This window comes from Mastigoproctus giganteus, chromosome 2, assembly GCF_048544385.1.
Source record: "Mastigoproctus giganteus isolate SK-2022 chromosome 2, ASM4854438v1, whole genome shotgun sequence".
NCBI lineage: Eukaryota > Metazoa > Arthropoda > Arachnida > Uropygi > Thelyphonidae > Mastigoproctus > Mastigoproctus giganteus.
Genome location: NC_143576.1, coordinates 105,777,324 through 105,795,702, shown reverse-complemented (window position 1 = coordinate 105,795,702; position 18,379 = coordinate 105,777,324). Strand labels below are relative to the sequence as shown.

General features: G+C 38.4%; 1 protein-coding gene across 1 annotated transcript in view; it reads right to left on the bottom strand.

Annotated features, from left to right (window-relative positions):
* Positions 1 to 1,276: 1,276 nt before the first annotated feature.
* The window catches only part of LOC150089479 (uncharacterized), a 37,625-nt gene continuing 20,522 nt past the window's right edge, over positions 1,277 to 18,379 (bottom strand). The window contains exon 4 of the mRNA XM_090389999.1: positions 1,277 to 1,387. Coding sequence (XP_090246125.1) covers positions 1,277 to 1,387 — 111 coding nt within the window. The remainder of the gene's footprint in view (positions 1,388 to 18,379) is intronic.

Below are 18,379 nucleotides of genomic sequence, written 5' to 3'. Positions count from 1 at the left end.
GAGAGAAAAGAGACTTAAAAGTATGCAGGATTGACTCATAAATATCATGCAGCTGAAATTAAACAGAACGGCAGAGTTCAGAGATCGAAAAAACTATCGAGTTTTATTAAGTATTCTGTAAAGTTATAATCATAGTAATTAATTTATAAGGCGATAACTATTTTCTTTTCACTATTAATCGGTCAAAAGTAATGAAAAAAAAAAAAAAAAACTCAAACGCGCTTTGAAATTCGCCCCTTGAGCGAATCGAAAAAATTTCGTTCCTGTGCATCAGTTACGTTGTCCTGTCATTCCTTCACGCATCAGATGGAAAAAAAACGAAGCCTATATTTGATATCTATATGAACAACTAAATAATAATTGCCCAATTTTCAGTTGATCCCATTTCAATTAAATTCCGGAGGAATCGACAAATTCTAAAGAGAGAGATATAAAATTTTAGGAAAATCCATTCTCTGAGAGTCGAGTTATTGAGTGCGGACTGATAGACGAAGAAATAATAATTGTCGGATTTATATTGGTCTGATTTTATTTTAATTTTGAATGGCTTTTGACAAATCTTTCTAACAGGCCCAAATAAATAACTCATGAAAACCCGTCCAGTGGGAGTCGAGTTGTTACTTGCGGACGGAGGACATGGTGCATATATGCTAAATAGCCTTAAAACAGCAGAAGGAGGAACAGAGACTTGTAATTATTAACCTTGGCTTCTTTGATATACTGAATAGAATTTTGATGTAAAGACTTCTTTAAGCACTATCTCAACTGCATTCAGTTCACTGACACAACAGGAACAACAACTGACGATGCAAGACGAACGACCCTTCACCCCTCATCACAGAAGAGACAACACTCTTTATCGGTTTGTATTTTGTTTATTTATGAGTCCAGATTTGCTTTATAGAGTAATTCGAGATATATGAATTGAACTGGAGCGATACAGAGAGCTGAAAAATATCTCACCAATATCGGAAAGGGACATCCTGGAGGGAGGTCGGGAAAATGAATAGGTTTTGGCACTCATCGCTTACAGTAGCGGGAACAACTAGTACAGTATATATTTTGAAGAAGAAAGGGGTATTTGTAGAAATGTATTCTATCTAATATCGGTATTATTTGTACGCTGCCCACTCTATACCGATAATGAAAAGTACTGTGGGAGAAGAGTGGTGAGCAACACCATTTTACGATTTTAAACCGAAAGAACTCGGTTTCAACTCCATGAACTTAGAAGTGCTCTCGTAGACAGTTGGTATTTGCCTGGGGAATTAATTCTTCATAGTTCTTCATCAAGATGCTGCATTACTATGAGAACTGTATAGCGACGAGAGGATATTATACCTCCTCCATATCCATATTCTCCTTTATAAGCGATCAACAGGTCGCGCTTAATATATGTACATATTCATTTATTATTTTACCATTAATTGTAATTTTCTGTTTAACAGTCTATATTAGTAATCAGAGATAATTTTAATGCAAATTTTCAGTCAGATATTGACGTTTTTTTGGTCTGTTCAATTTTGTGATAATTAGTTTGCAGATAGCTGGGTATATGTCATAAGGTGTGACATATATTATATTCTTTTAGGAAAACCGCGACCTCGATGTGATATATATCTGCTGTAAGAACAAGAATGTTTCATAATGTTTTCATTCTGGAATGTTGTAATAAGCACTGCTTAGTTTTAAATGCACATTTATGGTAAAAAAAAGAATAATTACGATAATTCAGTTGCACTTACCTCTTCCTTTGCACTGTGCATGTAGCTAGCTACCCACGTCATGAGGCAAAATACATACACCACAAAAAACGCAAATTTCTCTCTTTCAATAAAATATGGATGATTGTCCAAAATTTGGAAGCCCATGAAGCAACACAATGCTGTGTTCATGGCAAACGAAAAAAAAAGGCTACCAGAAAACAGATTGTTTGCTTCCTTAAAGATACTGCTGCAATTCACGTAAAGCATTCTGATCTCCTCCAGTTTCTCATTTTTCTTTAAGAAAAAATTTTCTCTCCTCTCCTCTAATACTCGATTCAAGATAGAAAAAGATTGCCTGCAAAATTCCGAAAAATAAGACATCCAAGTAATCACAACAGTTGGTGCGACTTCGTAAACATATGATAAAAATCCATCAGTTACTGCGAATAGCGCACATTGCATTGACCCAGCAGCTGGGAAAATTAAACGACACGATGATATGACATCTGAACTAAAAAAATATGGAAGTGAAAAGCAAAAACACAACATAAACAAGTGAAGGGAAGTAATCGCTCCGATGATGTTCCTTAATTTGTACGGATCTGAGAATTTTGCTTTCAGGGTTGCTTCGAGATTGCAGCAGTTTTCCACGAGAGTAATCAGTTTCTTTTTTGTCTTGAACATAAAGACGGGCATAAATATGGCGAATGAAAAACAGTACAAGTAAATCGCATTCTGGGTGTAATCGTTATATTTTTTCCAATATTCGATAGCATTTCCTGCCGTCAGGGAAAAATGTGCAATCATAACACCAATGATCAGCAAGCGGTAGAAAGATTGAGGACTGCATGTGCGAGCGTAAACCCGAGAAATCCTCGATGTAAAGAGACCTTTCAAGAAGCAATGCCCACTAAATATGTGGATTAAAGCAACGAAACGAAATCCTCTGTAGAAGTTGCTGTCTTTCAAATCCATTTTGACAACTGAAACCGAGTCTTTCTGTTGCGATATTGTTCTCTCTACTTAAACGAGAAGGAAAATAACGATTTTCTGGTGGTGTTCGGCGGCGCATTTGAAATCGATTTTCTTGCACTATAACCAATAGAGGAGTTGATATTAGCTTTATGTTTTTATTTATGAAAATGCTTTTCTGCGTGCTATTGCTGTAAAAACGACCTTAAATAATTTTCAAATTCTGTTGCTAGAACTGTCAAACAGAGAGACTGGTAAATCTCACTGTAATGTAAATAGTGTAATCAATGTTAACAGTTTATTTCCTTGTTAATGCTAAACTTAATAGGATAACTGATATATAATGCTCCTGATAACTGCAGGTCTCTTTAAAAATGTTTGTCTTGGCTGTGTGACTTCAATGGGTTTTTGGAGCTCCAGCCTTTTTTTTTTTTTTTGCGGGCTCTAGGCCTGGGCAGCCTATGAGCGGGCGGGCACCCACTGGTATTGCACTACCTCCAGTGGGTGCGGGATTTCGTGCACTTTGGCATGTAAAAGGTTTAAAAAAAAACAAAAAAACCCAAGCCTGGCTACTCGCGCCTATGGACAGGCACCAGACAGCAGCTGCACAGGTGTTGGCTGCTCCTTTGCAGAGGTCCTACATTCAATACAGATCCACTAGGTGGAGATGGGCTATGCCTAGGGGCCACCCTTAATACCAGGACACACACACGTGTTTTGTACTGTGTTTCCTCAACTGTATTGTGAACAATATATATATATATATATATATATATATATATATGCTAGGGTAATTATATATATGAGAATGAAAATGTACATAAAATTGTATATAGATTATTGTTTATGTTTCTTGAAATTGTACATAATATTTGGGTGTGTAAATAAATGAAAAAATAAAAAAAAATGCGCGCTATTGCAATTTTAGTGTGCCTTTTGTAATGATAGAATTTCAATATTTTACCAAGGCTTTGGAGATTTAAATATTTTTGCAAGGCTGTGGAGAACAGATATGAAAGAAAAGAGTTTGGAGCTGTTTCTGTTACATGTGACTTTTTAATGCTTAAAGGCGTTTAAACACTTGGAGGCCTTTGGATGGAAAATCACACGGAAAGTTTTAAATTTTCTTCTATAAGTGGACCCTAGGATAAAACACACTGTTGAAAGTTTTGTCCGTTGAAATCAAGCATAACTCAAGCTATTCTAAGGAGGACTGTACGAAAAATAAGACATCAGAGTTCAATCAAACCTAGAATTTCCCCTATTTCAACCCGTTCTAGGCGCCGGAAATTGAAGAAATTCAGTATTGACAATCGACTGCCTCTTCAGATGCCACATATTTCAAGAAAACAGAAAAATCTACTTTGCAATGGTGCCAAGAACGTCGTGATTAGACAGCGGAACAATGGAAGAAAGACATGTAGGCAGACAAAGCACGATGCACTTTGTGTTGCACTGATGGTAGGCAGAGAGTGTTTCGATAAACTCAAGAAGCAATGGACCTGCTTGCCTTGTTAAGACAAATCAAGCATCTGAAGGTAGTATCATGGTATTGGGAATGTGTAATGTTTGTTGGCACGGATTCGTGTTAATTCGTGTGGAAGGACGAATGTCATACAGGGTGTACCTGAATTTTGTATCTGATATACTTCAGTCTTATATTTTACGCTTTCATGCAGGAGATGATGGCCACATTTTGGATGAAATGCAACAACACATTATGCCACAATGGTTCTGAGAACATGCCAGCGATTTTCGCCATCTTACCTGGCCCTCACATTTACCTCATCTCAGTTCTATGGAGAATGTTTGGGACATGCTGGGTCAGTTTTTATCGAAATCCTTAAAACCAATAAAGATACATCGTATCGTGACAGCATCTCATATTAATGCATAGGGAGCAATGTTTGGATCAACACACCTTGGTTAATTTCGGTTATTTGTTTACAAAAGCTGATCAAATTAATTGAACTTACGCTGCTACACTAGAAAACTCTTAGTTTTTATCAAAATCCTTGAAACTAGTAGAGATGTATATCGTATCGTGACAGGTTCCCCTAGTAAAGCATAGGGAACAAAATTAAACCGAACGGTTTGATTAATACCGTTCGGTTAATTTTGGGAATTTCTTTAAAAAAACTGATGATATCAGCTTTTTTAAAGAAATTCCCAAAATTAACCGAACGATATTGATCAAAACATTGTTCCCTATGCTTTACTATGGAAACCTGTTGCGACATGATATATGTCTACTAGTTTCAAGGATTTTGATAAAAACTAAGAGTTTTATAGTACAGTAGAGCAATTAGGCAACGAAGTTCTCTTTCTTCAAATTTGTCGTAGTTGCGCGATGTTTTTCTGTAAGAATGGTTAGAATTAGACCAACACCTTACGGCATCAATGCTTCATTGCACACTTCCTTTTATTTGAATCAAAGGCGGCCCGATTCGATACTGAATAAAAGTTAGCATTCTTTTGGCCAATGTGTGTGTATTAGTAGTAGAAATTGATGCAAGAACACCAATTTATAAAAACGGAGGCAAACTTATAAAGGATCAACAAACAAAAAAAAAGAAAAAAAGAAAAACACAGAAACCTACATATTTCAACCATGCATACTTCCCAATATTTTTCTGGTTCTTAATTGAATTTTATTGAAACCACCCACTTCCACAAGAGTTGCAAATTTGCTCCAACAATCAACCACCTGGCTGAAGGCAGATTTCCGCGCATTTTTTTGGCAACTATCCTTCCTCAATTTGAATTTATGCAGCTTCATGTGTGCAGTCGCAGCAAGAGTAAGAATGCTATCAACATTTAGCTTAATCAATGCATTCAAGGTCTCAAACACGACATCAGATCTATAGACATTTCACTTTGCGGAACTGGGGCTTTCTTTCTATGAGCACCCTTTTGTTCCCTTCACCAATCTGGTTGATCTTCTATGTGCCCATTGCAGCAGATCTGTATCCTTCCTAAAGTGAGGCCTCCGGGCCTGTATACAGTACTCAAGGTGCGGCCTAATCATGGCCTTGTACAAAAAGATAATCACCTCATTATCGCTGCTATCAAAGTCTCTGTACAAAACTCCATTAGCGGAAAACTTCATATCTGACTACATGAAAAATTTTCAGGGCTTTTTCATTTTCCACTAATATGAGTGTAGCAGCATAAAGTTGATACGTTAATCTGGGATTATTTCAACCCATATGCAGTATATTGCATTTGTCAATGTCAAACTTCAACTGTCATTTGCCATCCCGTCGGCCTAATTTTTCTAGATCTTGTAACAGTAGCTCACCTGATTACTGTCATTAACCACTCTGACAACCTCTGTATCATCTCCAAATTTAGACATTAAACCTGATCTATCGCAGGCTTAATGGATACGTTCGACATCAAATCTGAGGAAATTCACTAACATTAGGCCACGAAGAACAGTGCACATCGATAACCATTATCTGTCTTCTTCCGCTTAACCATCCCTCTATCCATAGCAATAACTTTTCTCAATTAATACGTTGCTCCAGATTGTATAGCAGTCTTTTATATGTAACAGTACCAAGAGTCTACCTGAAATCCAAGTATATGATGTCAAATTTTTTTTTTGCATCCAGTTTCTTGGTCACTACATCATAGTAATTTATGAGATTGGTTAGAGAAGACTGGTCCTTAGCAAATCCATGCTGCGATTGCAGTATAATTACATTACTGCCTAGATGGTCTTTTATTACCTCTGTAGCTCCATTATTTTATCGGGAACAGACGTTAAGCTAACAGGTCTATATTTACTCCAATCTTCTGAAAGATTGGTTAGAGAAGACCGGTCCTTAGCAAATCCATGCTGCGATTGCAGTATAATTACATTACTGCTTAGATGGTCTTTTATTATCTCTGTAACTCCATTATTTTATCCGGAACAGACGTTAAGCTAACAGGTCTATATTTATTCATGTCTTCTGAAAACCTTTTGATCCTTCTTTATGAATTGTTGATAATTTGCACTTCTCCAGTCCATAGCGACCTCTCCTAAATCAAAGAGTGTGCTCTAATAATTATGGATAAGGGTTTGCTGTCCTCCTTTTTGCCTCCCTTAATATAACTGTATAGGTTTCATCCACCTTAGGCGCCTTTTTTATCATTGTTTTCAACAATTTCTCTTCCACTCTCCTCTCAGTAATCACAAAATCATTTAGTTCCCCCGTTAAAGTTTGATAAACTTATGGCATCCCGTTCCTTAAAGAATTCGTCATGTGTGAATATAAATGTAAAATACCTATTTGGTTTGTCAACAACCTAAGCAGGGTGATCAACAGTTAACCATTTACATCGTGGCCTAATGTGATTCAACCCTTTCCTTCTATTGTTAATATAAGCAAACCATCTTTGCTGCTTTCTTTGCATTCGTTGTCAGAGGCGTCTCATAACTTGCCTTAGCTTGCCAAATAAATAAATAAATATTCATTTATTGCAAATAAAGCAAGCCCATCACAGAACTAGGCTAAGGGCATAAATTCAGTACAAAGGAGCAAGATATAAAAAAAAATACATAGGATATTCTATATGTACATTAACAACGAATATGAATTATAATGATCAAAAATATATATTGCAGAACATCACATTTGGCTCTCGGGTGCTGTTACTGTGTTGCAGGTAGGCAACTGTATTTATTTCTCATTATTTGATTGGAAGTGAAACTCCTGTAGGCTTCAGAGTTGAGCAACCTCTTACAATCAATGCTGTGATAATTTATGAGGTGAAGGGATGCATTGGGGAACATCCTGTCCATTTGTTTTAGTATGGAGTGTTGGATTTGAATTGTTGTTGGTTTCTTGAATTTTCTCTGTTGGTGGAAGCTATTATGTTGGCTAAGTTTGGTGAATCTGTTACAGAGGTAATTAACTTTGCAAGAAGCATGATTCCAGACTCGTTGATCATCTGTAGCAGAGGCTTTGTTTTTAAGTTTTTATAAAGCTGTTGCCTGGATATTGTACGGGGAAAACGAAGTTTATTGTTGAGCCATCTAAGAACCCAATACTCTAGGGCAAGGAATTTTTTTACTGTAACTTGAGGAGCGCCAGACCAGATTTCGGAGGCATAACAGAGAATTGGGAAAAATACATCTCTGAACATGGTTTATGACTCTTTCTCTATCTTGAATGGCTGTTGTTTCTTGCTTGATCAGCCAGTTTGCTTTCTGAATTTTTTTAGCAACATATACCTAGTGAGAATTAAAGGAAATATTTATGTCAAAACAACTCCCAGGTGTTTGTGAGCATATACGTTGGGAATTGAAACATTTGCAGTTTTAATTTCTATGTGGTTTCGTTGTTTCTGTAAGGAATAAGTTATTTGAGCAGATTTATTTGTATTTATAGTCCGATTGAGATTCTTCAAATGATTCCGCACATCTGTAAATTCGCATCATGACTGACCTTGGAAACGTCATCACAGGATTTGGAAATAATAAACAACTTTAAATCATCGGCATAAGCCAGCAGATTTGGATTTTATTGTAGAAGTGGTTGTAGAAATGCTGAAAGTATAGTACTGGAGAGAACACCTCATTAAGGAATGCCTGTTGTGGTTGTGACGAGAATATTATCAGTATTAGTGGGGAAGATGAGATTTCTGTGATTGAGGCTGTACTGAAGATAGGATATAACCATTGTATCAATGGGGAAATGATTTTTTAGTTTTAGTACTTCAATTGCTTTCTTGTGATCAATGTTGTCGAAAGTACCTTTGATGTCTAAGTAAAAGACATCGCATTGTGCTTTATCCTGAAACGCAGTTTTGATGCGCACAATGGTGTCAGCTATGCTTGTTGATGTGGAGCACCCTCTAGGACCGAAATGCATGGTAATAGGTGCATTAGCGAAGATCGCATCCTGAAGATATGGCAGCATGATCTTATCAATAATTTTAGCGATTATTGACGATACAGGAATTGGACGATAGCTTATATGTTTATTACTACTAGCCTGTTTTGGAATCTAGGTAATTTCAATTCGTAATTGGTTAATAATTTTCTGAATTGTATTCTTGTTTACAAGTTGATTGATTAGCAGGGCTTGACTAGGAAGCATTTCATGTTGCACGCCATTTGTGTGTTTATAAGAATTGAATTCTTTAAATCTGCTTTGCATATCTTCAGTGCAGATGTCAAAATTGCAGGTTTCCATATTGAATTTTATCCATTCCAAAGTCTGGGCATGCTGCAAGGTAGCTCTTGGTTTTGAAGTAATCCCCTTTGTGACTTTATTACAGACTAATTTATATATACCATAAGCTTATGTATCACCTGATAATTTATTTGTATCCCACGCGTTTTTCTTCTCTGCCATAAATCTCATCAGTTCATCTGACTTCCATCTAGGACTGAGCCGTGTACAGTATTCCTTAGTTGGTACGAAAAGCCTAGTAGTTTATATGATAAATTCCCCGAATGCTTCCAATTTAGAATTTACTGTTGGTAACAACACCAGTTCCTGTCAGTGACAGCACACAACTGCACAGAATTTAAAAACTGTGTGTGTTTAAACACTGGATGTTACAGCATCCCACAACAGAGAATTTAAAATTTAAAAACTATAGCTATCCTTACAAAAACAAAAGCCTTTCCTTTTATCCTTGACCGTAGTTTTGTCTTAATGATTGAAGAATCGCTGTTGATAACAGATGAAGAGTGTTGCTTCTTCTCTAACGTGTTGCTGTAGAAAACAGTCATCCAACAAATCTACAAAATTCTTGCTAGCGTGTGAGTGACAAAAGTTAATGTCCCCCTTATAAGGAATCCTGATTTACTGGTTCATTGAATTTCCCTGTAGAATTGTTTGGTATACTCGCTTTTCTGGACAATTGGACAATCTGGAAATGATGAATCTCAGTTCCACTTGTTCTGTACTGACAGAGTTATGAAGTTAGCATGAATTTATGGACTCATCGATTTAGGTGTCAACATTGCAGGATGGTCAGGGAAGTGGAAAAATTGTATGGCGAGTGTTTTCATGGTACACGTTAGATTCCCAGCTATCGGTGAACAAATGTGCGAATGCAACAGCCTACTTGAACATATTTACTGCTCGGATGCGTCCCTTCAAGCTAAATTTATCCATTTGGAAATAGTTAGGGGCAATAGGGTAATATCTTATGTCACATGGCACGGGTCGTTCAAGAATGGTTCCAGGGTATGAGGGTTTTACTTTATTGTATTAATTTGTCTGCCTGTTCAGTGAGGAGGCATTTGATTTTTCCGGAATCCCGCGAATGATCACTTATCATAAACTGAGGCAACTGCTGAATGTGATCGAGTCTGAATGGACCATTACTGTGGAATATTTTTGGCTTCTCATGGAGTCTAGCCCAGACGATTTGAGGCTGTTCTACAAACTATGTAAGTGTACTTAATAGACAAATCATATGGAAAATACCCTTACAATAAGTACGTAAATATAAAAAAAATTGTTTATACTCTGCTGGAAAACACACCTTTTAGAGGATTTTACAACTTTATCGCAACTGTCTTAATAGATGCAACAATTTAATAATAGACCGCGAAGTTTTGTTGACTCGATTCCACATTGTGCGTGCCACCATCCGCTTACCTAACCTAAAATGGCAAGCAGAACTAGCAGATACGTTGGCTTAGTGTTGATAACCAGTGTACATGATTTTCACCTATGCTGTTCGTACTCTTTACTTGTATGCTCGTCAACGCTTTCCCCTCTAGTTGTGTTTTGTAATTATTAGTTTCTGCTGCTGCCAATCATCAGAAGCAGAAGAAAGGGACGCTAAGAGCCCAACAAAGTTCGAGCCAAAGACCCTAGCCAAAAATTGTTAAAAAAAAAAGGGGGAGAGGGTATCTTAACAACTATACAAAAATTAAACACTGTACACAAGATTAACCTCAACATATTGAGGTAATCCAATGGTACATTGAGATTTTCAAAGTAAACAAAGCAAGTAATCTCGTTAAATTTTAAAAATTAACAACATAAATATCAAAAATTAAAGGTTATATACAAGATCAAAGAAAATAATCAAGGATAATAATCTCCAACCTAAAGTTGAAGCAAAAAAAACCCTAACCCTATAAACAGATTAGGTTAAATGTGACATCCGGTATGTTCTGCAATCATCAGTAGTAAATTCTCAGTCAGTCAATCACCAATAACAAAGTCACAGTCAGTTAACAGCCAGAGCAATTTCAGGAGCACAGGAATTTTCATCGTTAAACAGAGTTGTACAAGGTTTAACGTAAAAAAAAAACAAAATAAATAAAAAAATAAAACACAGCACAAGTCCAAAATTGTAGATCTTGTTGAGAAAATGGACGTCATTGAAAAGTCTTCAGCTCAATTTGAAACATTCGAAGGCGCATTTATTGCAGAAAGAATTGCTAGCCTTTTTTTATTGAAGGCTGCCTTAGTAAAATCCTGTAGAGCATGGTAACTGGTGGCATTTGATACAAAATTATGTTCCAACCCTGATGAATATTATTATTATTTTAGGGTTACCCGTAATTAAATACATTAACCCGTATTTGTGTCTGTAAATTGCGTATGTTCTATGGTTGATTTTCCTGTTTTGCTGGACGAAAAAACCCCAGCAACTGGGGAGAAAAACCTTGCTATCTACACCTGAGACCAACTAACTCAGCCACGGAGTGAAAAAGGTCCATTAAAGTTCCTCACGTCATCGACGGGATTCGAACCCAGGCCTTTTCCACCCGGTGTGGGGAGGATGGTGACGATACCACTGTGCTACCCGCGCAGACAACCCTGATGAAAAGTTGGGAATTGCATTTTGCAGAGTTACTCGAAATTCGTTGTATGAGGGAAAAGAGTACAACACGTACTACCAATCTGCCGCAATGACAGAGTTCCGTAGGAGACAAGCGAAATTTAAACAGTTTCTGATTTAATGATGCATGTCCTGATAACAGATAAGAGGTAAACAAGTCAAGAGTAAACCAGACTGTAGCTTTTTAATCAATAAGAGTGTCAACTTTAGAAAAAAACTTACGTGTTCCACTGTTTAGTGTTGTGCTATCTCACTTACTTCTTCTTCAAGAGGAGTGTTTCCATTTACAGTGGGTTGTCTTAGCCTACAAGTTATTTTTGGTAGGAATTTTTCTCGCCATAGAGTGCGGTCCAAAGTGTCTTGGTCTGTTAAACCTCCGGCTGTCATGCAATCCCGTACTTCATCCATCCATATCTTCCTAGATCTTCCTCTTCTCCTTCTTCCAGGAGGTACCCATTCCAGGATAGCCTTTGGATATCTGGTTTCTTGCACCGTTTTACATGCCCATACCATGTTAAACGGTTTTCTTTGATAGTATCAATAATATTCTTTTTCACTTCCATTTTCTCTCTTATGTCTTCATTCCGTTTTCTGTGTCTTCTAGAAGTTCCTGCTGGGCGTCTCCAAAAATTCATTTCTGTGGAGAACAATTTGTTTTCCCCTCGCCTATTCCACGTCCAGGTTTCCGTTCCATACAATAAAAGACTTTGTAAAATTGTTTGAAATATACGTTTCTTTGTTTTATTTAGAATATTTCTGCTCCACTGAACAGAATTTAACATGCCAATAGCTTTTCTGTCGTCTGCAATTCTCTTATTGATCTCTGCTTGGAATGATCCATCACTTTGTAAGATTGATCCCAAATATTTCAATTTATTGACTTGTTTGATTTTAAACTCTTCAATATTTAGAATGAGTCCTGATTCTGACGACATTTCAGTCTTGCTAAAATTGATTTTTAGACGGCATGCATGATCTGCATCTTCTAAGTCTTGTACTGTCACCACCTGATCGGCTGCAAAATGTGAATTGTTAATATAGATGTTCTTAATGATCGGCAATTCCATTTTGTTGACCAGGATCTTAGGCAGATATAAATATAAATTTTGAAAAATATTGGTCACATGCAACAGCTTTATAATAAGCCTTTTGAAGTGTGGAATTCAGGTAACAAAGCTGATCCCACTTTCTGCCACAAACTGATCAACTCTTGCCAAATTCTTTGTCGTTCAGCTTTAACATCGACTTGAGTGTTCATTTTTAATTCATGTAATTATTATACAATATTAATTTCCTTCAGATTATGATTCCTTATGTTTGTTTGATGTATTCTGTGACTTTTGTATGATCTTTTTCCTTATTTCAGTGAGTTATTTACACGCCATCAAGGCTCTCTTTGAGAATTTAGAAGCCTTAAGAAGCCAAACTTGTCTATCATTAACTGTCACATCTTCGATCTTTCATCACATTCGAACGAAATGACTTCCCCAACAATATGATCAAAAATTTACACCTCAATGGACTAACGAAAAACTCTCCAGCTGAAAGCGAACATTGATTGTCATCTGTATATAATACTAAAAGAGTTGCATTGGTGGTCACACGTAGTCCACGCGTCATTTACCAACAATTCTTTTTATTTTATTTTATTAACAACAAGATACACAACAGGTAATAATCATTAACAGCGTATCTGAGAGCAGAACGATGAACACAATTGATAACAATAATATGAAATCCAACAAGAAGATAAACATTGATATAGATTTAAAAATTAAAATAATGTGCACAAAAGAGGATTGCATTAAGTTAAGTTACAGGTAAAATAAATAATAAATTAATTAGTTAGAGAAAAAAAATCGTAATAAAGTACAATAATTAGATGAGAGCTAGAAACTTTGTAGTTTAAGAGAAGAGGCAAACTTGTGGATGGAGTTCATCAGTGATTGGGAGTTGTCAACGAAGTCAATGAGAGAGTTATTTGCTGATGTGCAGATTCTGTTCAATGGACTGAACTTCATAAAGTCCGTCTTCGTCAAATCCCATCAATGTATGCCTAACCTTGTAAAGAACTATACGAATATGTTGATATTCGACCTGATGTTTTTATCACTAACAGACTCAGTGAAATGACCAATCTTTAATCCCTCTCTTTCTGCAAACACGGAACCCTAAGATGGCGAGTTGGCATTAGTATTCGTACCTAACGGATATTTTGATGAGGAGATAAGGTATGTACCTTACTACATACTAAAATATAGACTATACTCAATGTATATTCTTAATCACTAGTTGTAGCATCTCTGTATTGACAGTATAAACTTAGCAAATAGAAAATCCTAAAATTTCCTTTTTCCGCACATATCCCATATGCGAAGGAAAAGGACACCAATTATTGCAACCATCAGATCTCTGTTTCTTACCGTTATAGCTGCTTGATCATTATATGTATACAGTACTGTATAATTCAAAAATTTAAGGGAAGAGCCGTTACCTGATCAATGAAAACGTACGGTTCTTGTAAATGTTATATATATCAATGCTTTCATCCTGTATTAATTTTGTCTGTTGAAGATAAATACATTTTGCACGTCTTTTATATCTTTGTATTATACTCAATTTATATTCTTCATTCATAAGACTACCCATTGCCCTTTTACTAACGCTAATGCTTCTTTCAGCTCAGAACAACAGTTATCTCTAACTGAATGATTGTATGGTTTCTGTTTAAATTTAAAATTGCTGCATTTGGGGGAATTACTTTCTGTAGCCGAGGTCAGGAGTGAGGAGTGCAGTAACACATTTTGCGTGTTACTGCAACGGCCCCCAGAACGGAACCCTTGGGGAAACCCCTGCAGACACTGCGGTTTAACCTACCATAGTGTGCCACGACCCTAATACTCCTGTCGGTAAGGTAAGAGTTGATAGTGAGCTACAAGTTGTAGGGAAGATTGGCCCGCCTTAGTCTTGCCAGGAAACTCGGCCACAAAATTGTGTCGAAAGCCCCGGCAAAATCTATGGAGATGATTAGGTAGTATTTACTGTTGGAACTGGCCACACCGTGCAGCAGATGTCTAAGTGCCTCTACTGTCGAAGACTCGGGCTTAAAGCCGAACTCGGTAGACATGTGCAGTTCGGCACTCTTGTAATGTGTGTTAATTCGGGCATATAGCATTCTCTCAAATAGTTTGCTCATCACTGGTAGCAAAGCTATCGGTCTGTAGGTGGTTGGCTGTTGTGGAGGCTTCGTGGATGTTTTTGGGATCAGCTTCAGTCCCGCAGTCTTCCAGTTCCTTGGGAAGATGCCTTGATCCAAACAGTTATTGAACAGATTTATGAGGAGTTCGGGAGTCAGGTCCGTTACTTTTTTTGATAATTTCCCGCTCGAGATAATCGAGGACAGGGCACTTATTATTTCTTACGTGATTTGCCGCGGATTTGATGTCATCTAGCGTGAACTGTGGTTCACGGGAATCAGTGGTGTACATGTCATTTTCTTGGCATATTCTATGCTGTTCAGGTGAAGTAGGCATGGCAGTCTCCGGGAAAATAGTGCCCAGAATATTTGTGATTGACTGTTGCCATGTGGTGGTTTGGCTCCCCTGTGGTGTCAATGTGGTAGAAATAACTGTTTGTGATTATCCTATAGACTACCCCCATGGCTCATTATTTCCTGTTATGCCTGCCAAGTTTTTCCAGGCTCTTTGTTTGTTCTTGTTTATCGCATCCGTATATCTGTTTCTTGCTTCTCTATAGCGCTCCTTTAGTATCTGGACCTCAGCAGCAGGCCATGTCCGTCTTGCCCGTTGAAAGAGTTTTCTTCTTCTCATGGTCTCTCTTCTGAGTTTCTGGATTTCGTGAGTCCACCACGGGACTGCTCCCGGTTTGGGATTTCTTCTCTTCATTGATGCTTCACTCACCGCAAGTATTATTTCCGTTACCCTCTTTTGATTCTCGTCTGGGTTCCCATTCCGGTTTGTTGTTTCCTGGTGTTGGGCCATAGCGGGCATTAAGACCTCTCTGAACTTTTCCCAGTTCGCCCGGCGGATGGCGAAGCGATTCAGTGTTTGTTTAGGTATCAGTAGCCTGTTTAATGATCTTCTGATTTGGCAGGTAACCACCCTATGTTCGGAAGTCGTCCATGAGTCTCTGACGATCCAATCCTCAATATACCCTGCAAGGTTTCCCGTGGACAATGTGACATCAATAGTCACCTCCCTCAGGGTATTACAAAATGTAGGCATCTGGTGTGGTCTGTTGAGGATAGTGAACTGGGAGTTCGAGAGAAAGTCCTCTAAAATCTGTCCATTTCTGGTACCTCTCCTGTCTGGGATCAGACTGTGCCAGGCTAGGGAGCGGCAGTTCACATCTGCCCCAATTATGATCCTTTGATCAGGGAGCATGTCGGTCAAGGCCTGCAAGTACCTGGTGATGGGTGTGATGTCCTCGCCCGGCCTGCTGTAAAGGGCCACAGCATAGATTTGGCCCAGTGGCGTTAAGATGTGGGCACACGTCGCCCAGGGTGCACAAAGCTGTGTTACTTTAGTCACAGTATAATTGGGATTGCGGACCACAACCGAAGCCCAAGTGGTGTCACTCTCGTTATGGATTATTTTGTATGCAGCCGGATATCTGCACACTTGTTTTGAGTGGGTATATGGTTCCTGTAGTAGTAGGACGTCAGCTGCTTCCTCGTCCGCTATGACCCCAAGTTGCTGGGCCACTGCTCTAGTTCTCTTCGCGTTATGCTGTATTATTGCAATTTTGGATCTGATGTACTCTTTAGGGCGTCTCTCTATAATCGGTTCGTGAGTGGTATAACCCTTTTACTTTAAGGTAAACTGGACAGTTCGGGTCTCTTATAGAATGCGAATGGTCCATTTTCCCTGCCTTACAGTTTGTCAGATTGGATCTTGCTCCTTGTTTGGACATGTTTTATATTCTGGCAGGGGTGCCAGAGCAGTGACCGCAGGTTGATTCTGTTTGTGTACACGTATGGGCTGTGTGGCCGTATTTACAACACCGGAAGCATTTCGGGATTGTCCCAGGCTCCTGGAATCGGTGGGATTCCCATTCAATGTAGATTCTCTCTTGATTCTTTAGTTGCTGCCAGACAGTCGGGGCCTGCTCTAGAACCCAGTTCTGTTTGGTCCTGCCCTAGATCTGATGGAGTACCTGGGCTGCACCAGGGTTCGCTGTTCCTGTAGTTGCTGGGGCGTCGGTCTCAGATTTCTGCTTATGATCTCTGTGGCTAACTGTTCCGTGGTTAGGTCTTTATCTATGTCAAAGACAATGATAGCAGGCCCTCTCTTTTTTGGCAATTCTGCAGTCAAACCCAAGGTGGCAATTTTTGGGTTATCCATTATCGTCCTGTACGTCTTCGTTTCTCCCGGTTTCAATAACGAGTCCTACATTCCTCGTTTTCCGGATGGACTTTATCTTAGTAGCTTTGAGGTTATCCTTTAGTTCCTTCTTCACAGTGGTCTTTATTTCTTCACTAGTTCTCTTTTCCTGGGACCATCTGTGGCCACAGATCTAAGCACAACCAAGTTGGGTGTCATCAAGTCAGGTTGCTTCCGTTTTTGGGGCCCGCTCTGAGTTTGTTTTCCCTGAATTTGGTTATTCCTCAGCATTTCGGCATATGTGGGAGCACGTTGTTTCATTTGATTTGCCCCACAGTCTTTATAGGCCTGCAGCCTCGCGGTGACCTTTTCATTTTCAACATAGGTCTTGAAAAGGATAGTCTCCATCTTGTTAAAGATTGTGACGATTTGTGACCTCACAAAGGTGGTTATCCTGTTATTCGGGTCTTTAAATATTGATTCCAGTGTTGTTTTGAGTGCCAGTGACTTTTCATAGACAGTGCCCACCGGTAGGGAGGGATCCATGGGGAGTTTCCTGCTGCTTTTCGTTGTTTGTTTCTTTGTTCGCATTGACATTTTCCTGAGTGTCCTTATTCTCAGTTTGGGAGCGTGTTCCCCGCTCTATTTTCGCTCTTAACAGTTTTTTGTTTTTGCGCTTGCTTTCCATTGGGGAGGTCCCTGGACAGGCGTCTTCTGTGTCCTCCTGTTGTTCTTTGGGGGAGGGGGGGGGGGGTTATCTCGTCGTCCTGCCCTTTTGACTGAATTTCTCTCAGTTTGTGATTTCTGCTATCCATATCAGCAAAGGTTCCGGATAATCGGATGTGCGGATTATCGGGGTTGTCAATCCTTTTATCAGTTTATGGCTGATAAAAGGTGAACAATACCTGCTACCCATACTGGTGTTTAAAGTACAAATTTAGAGTTTAAGGGTCGGAGAGGCTTTAAACATGTTTATACACTGGCGCATGTTTAGACACTGGTAAAACCTCTAGTATGTGTCTTATTACGCCTCTGAGTGGTTCCTTTAATAGAGGGATCCATCATTTTTTTAATGATATGTGTTGAATCAAGATCCGATGGCGATTTTCCCCTTTAAAGGTTTGACGAAATCTCTCGTTTTTGTGGTTTGGACAGCTCTAGACGTAATTACGACTCCGTAGCCCCAGGGCTTTTCCAATTTCTGTAAATATTTCATATTATACTGAACAAGCGGTTTATGCAAGTATTCCTGCGTCTTCATGCATTCAGTATCAGTTTTAGTTGGCAATTGTTTTCAGCTAGCATGCGATATTAAACAGCTTTGAAGCAATTCACTCGTTACCAATCCCAGATGGCGGCCAATATGGCGTCGCTATTGTTACGATAATAAGGAATCGGGAACGCGAGAAATATCTCTAGACTAGGTAAAAATATCGTTTTTTTACAGGTAATAACTAAAGAATCTTATAGGGCAAAGAGAGATTATTTTTTGTTTTTAGGGCTTCCAAAGTTTGGTCCGCTCTAATCAAAACGATTATTCTAAACATATGC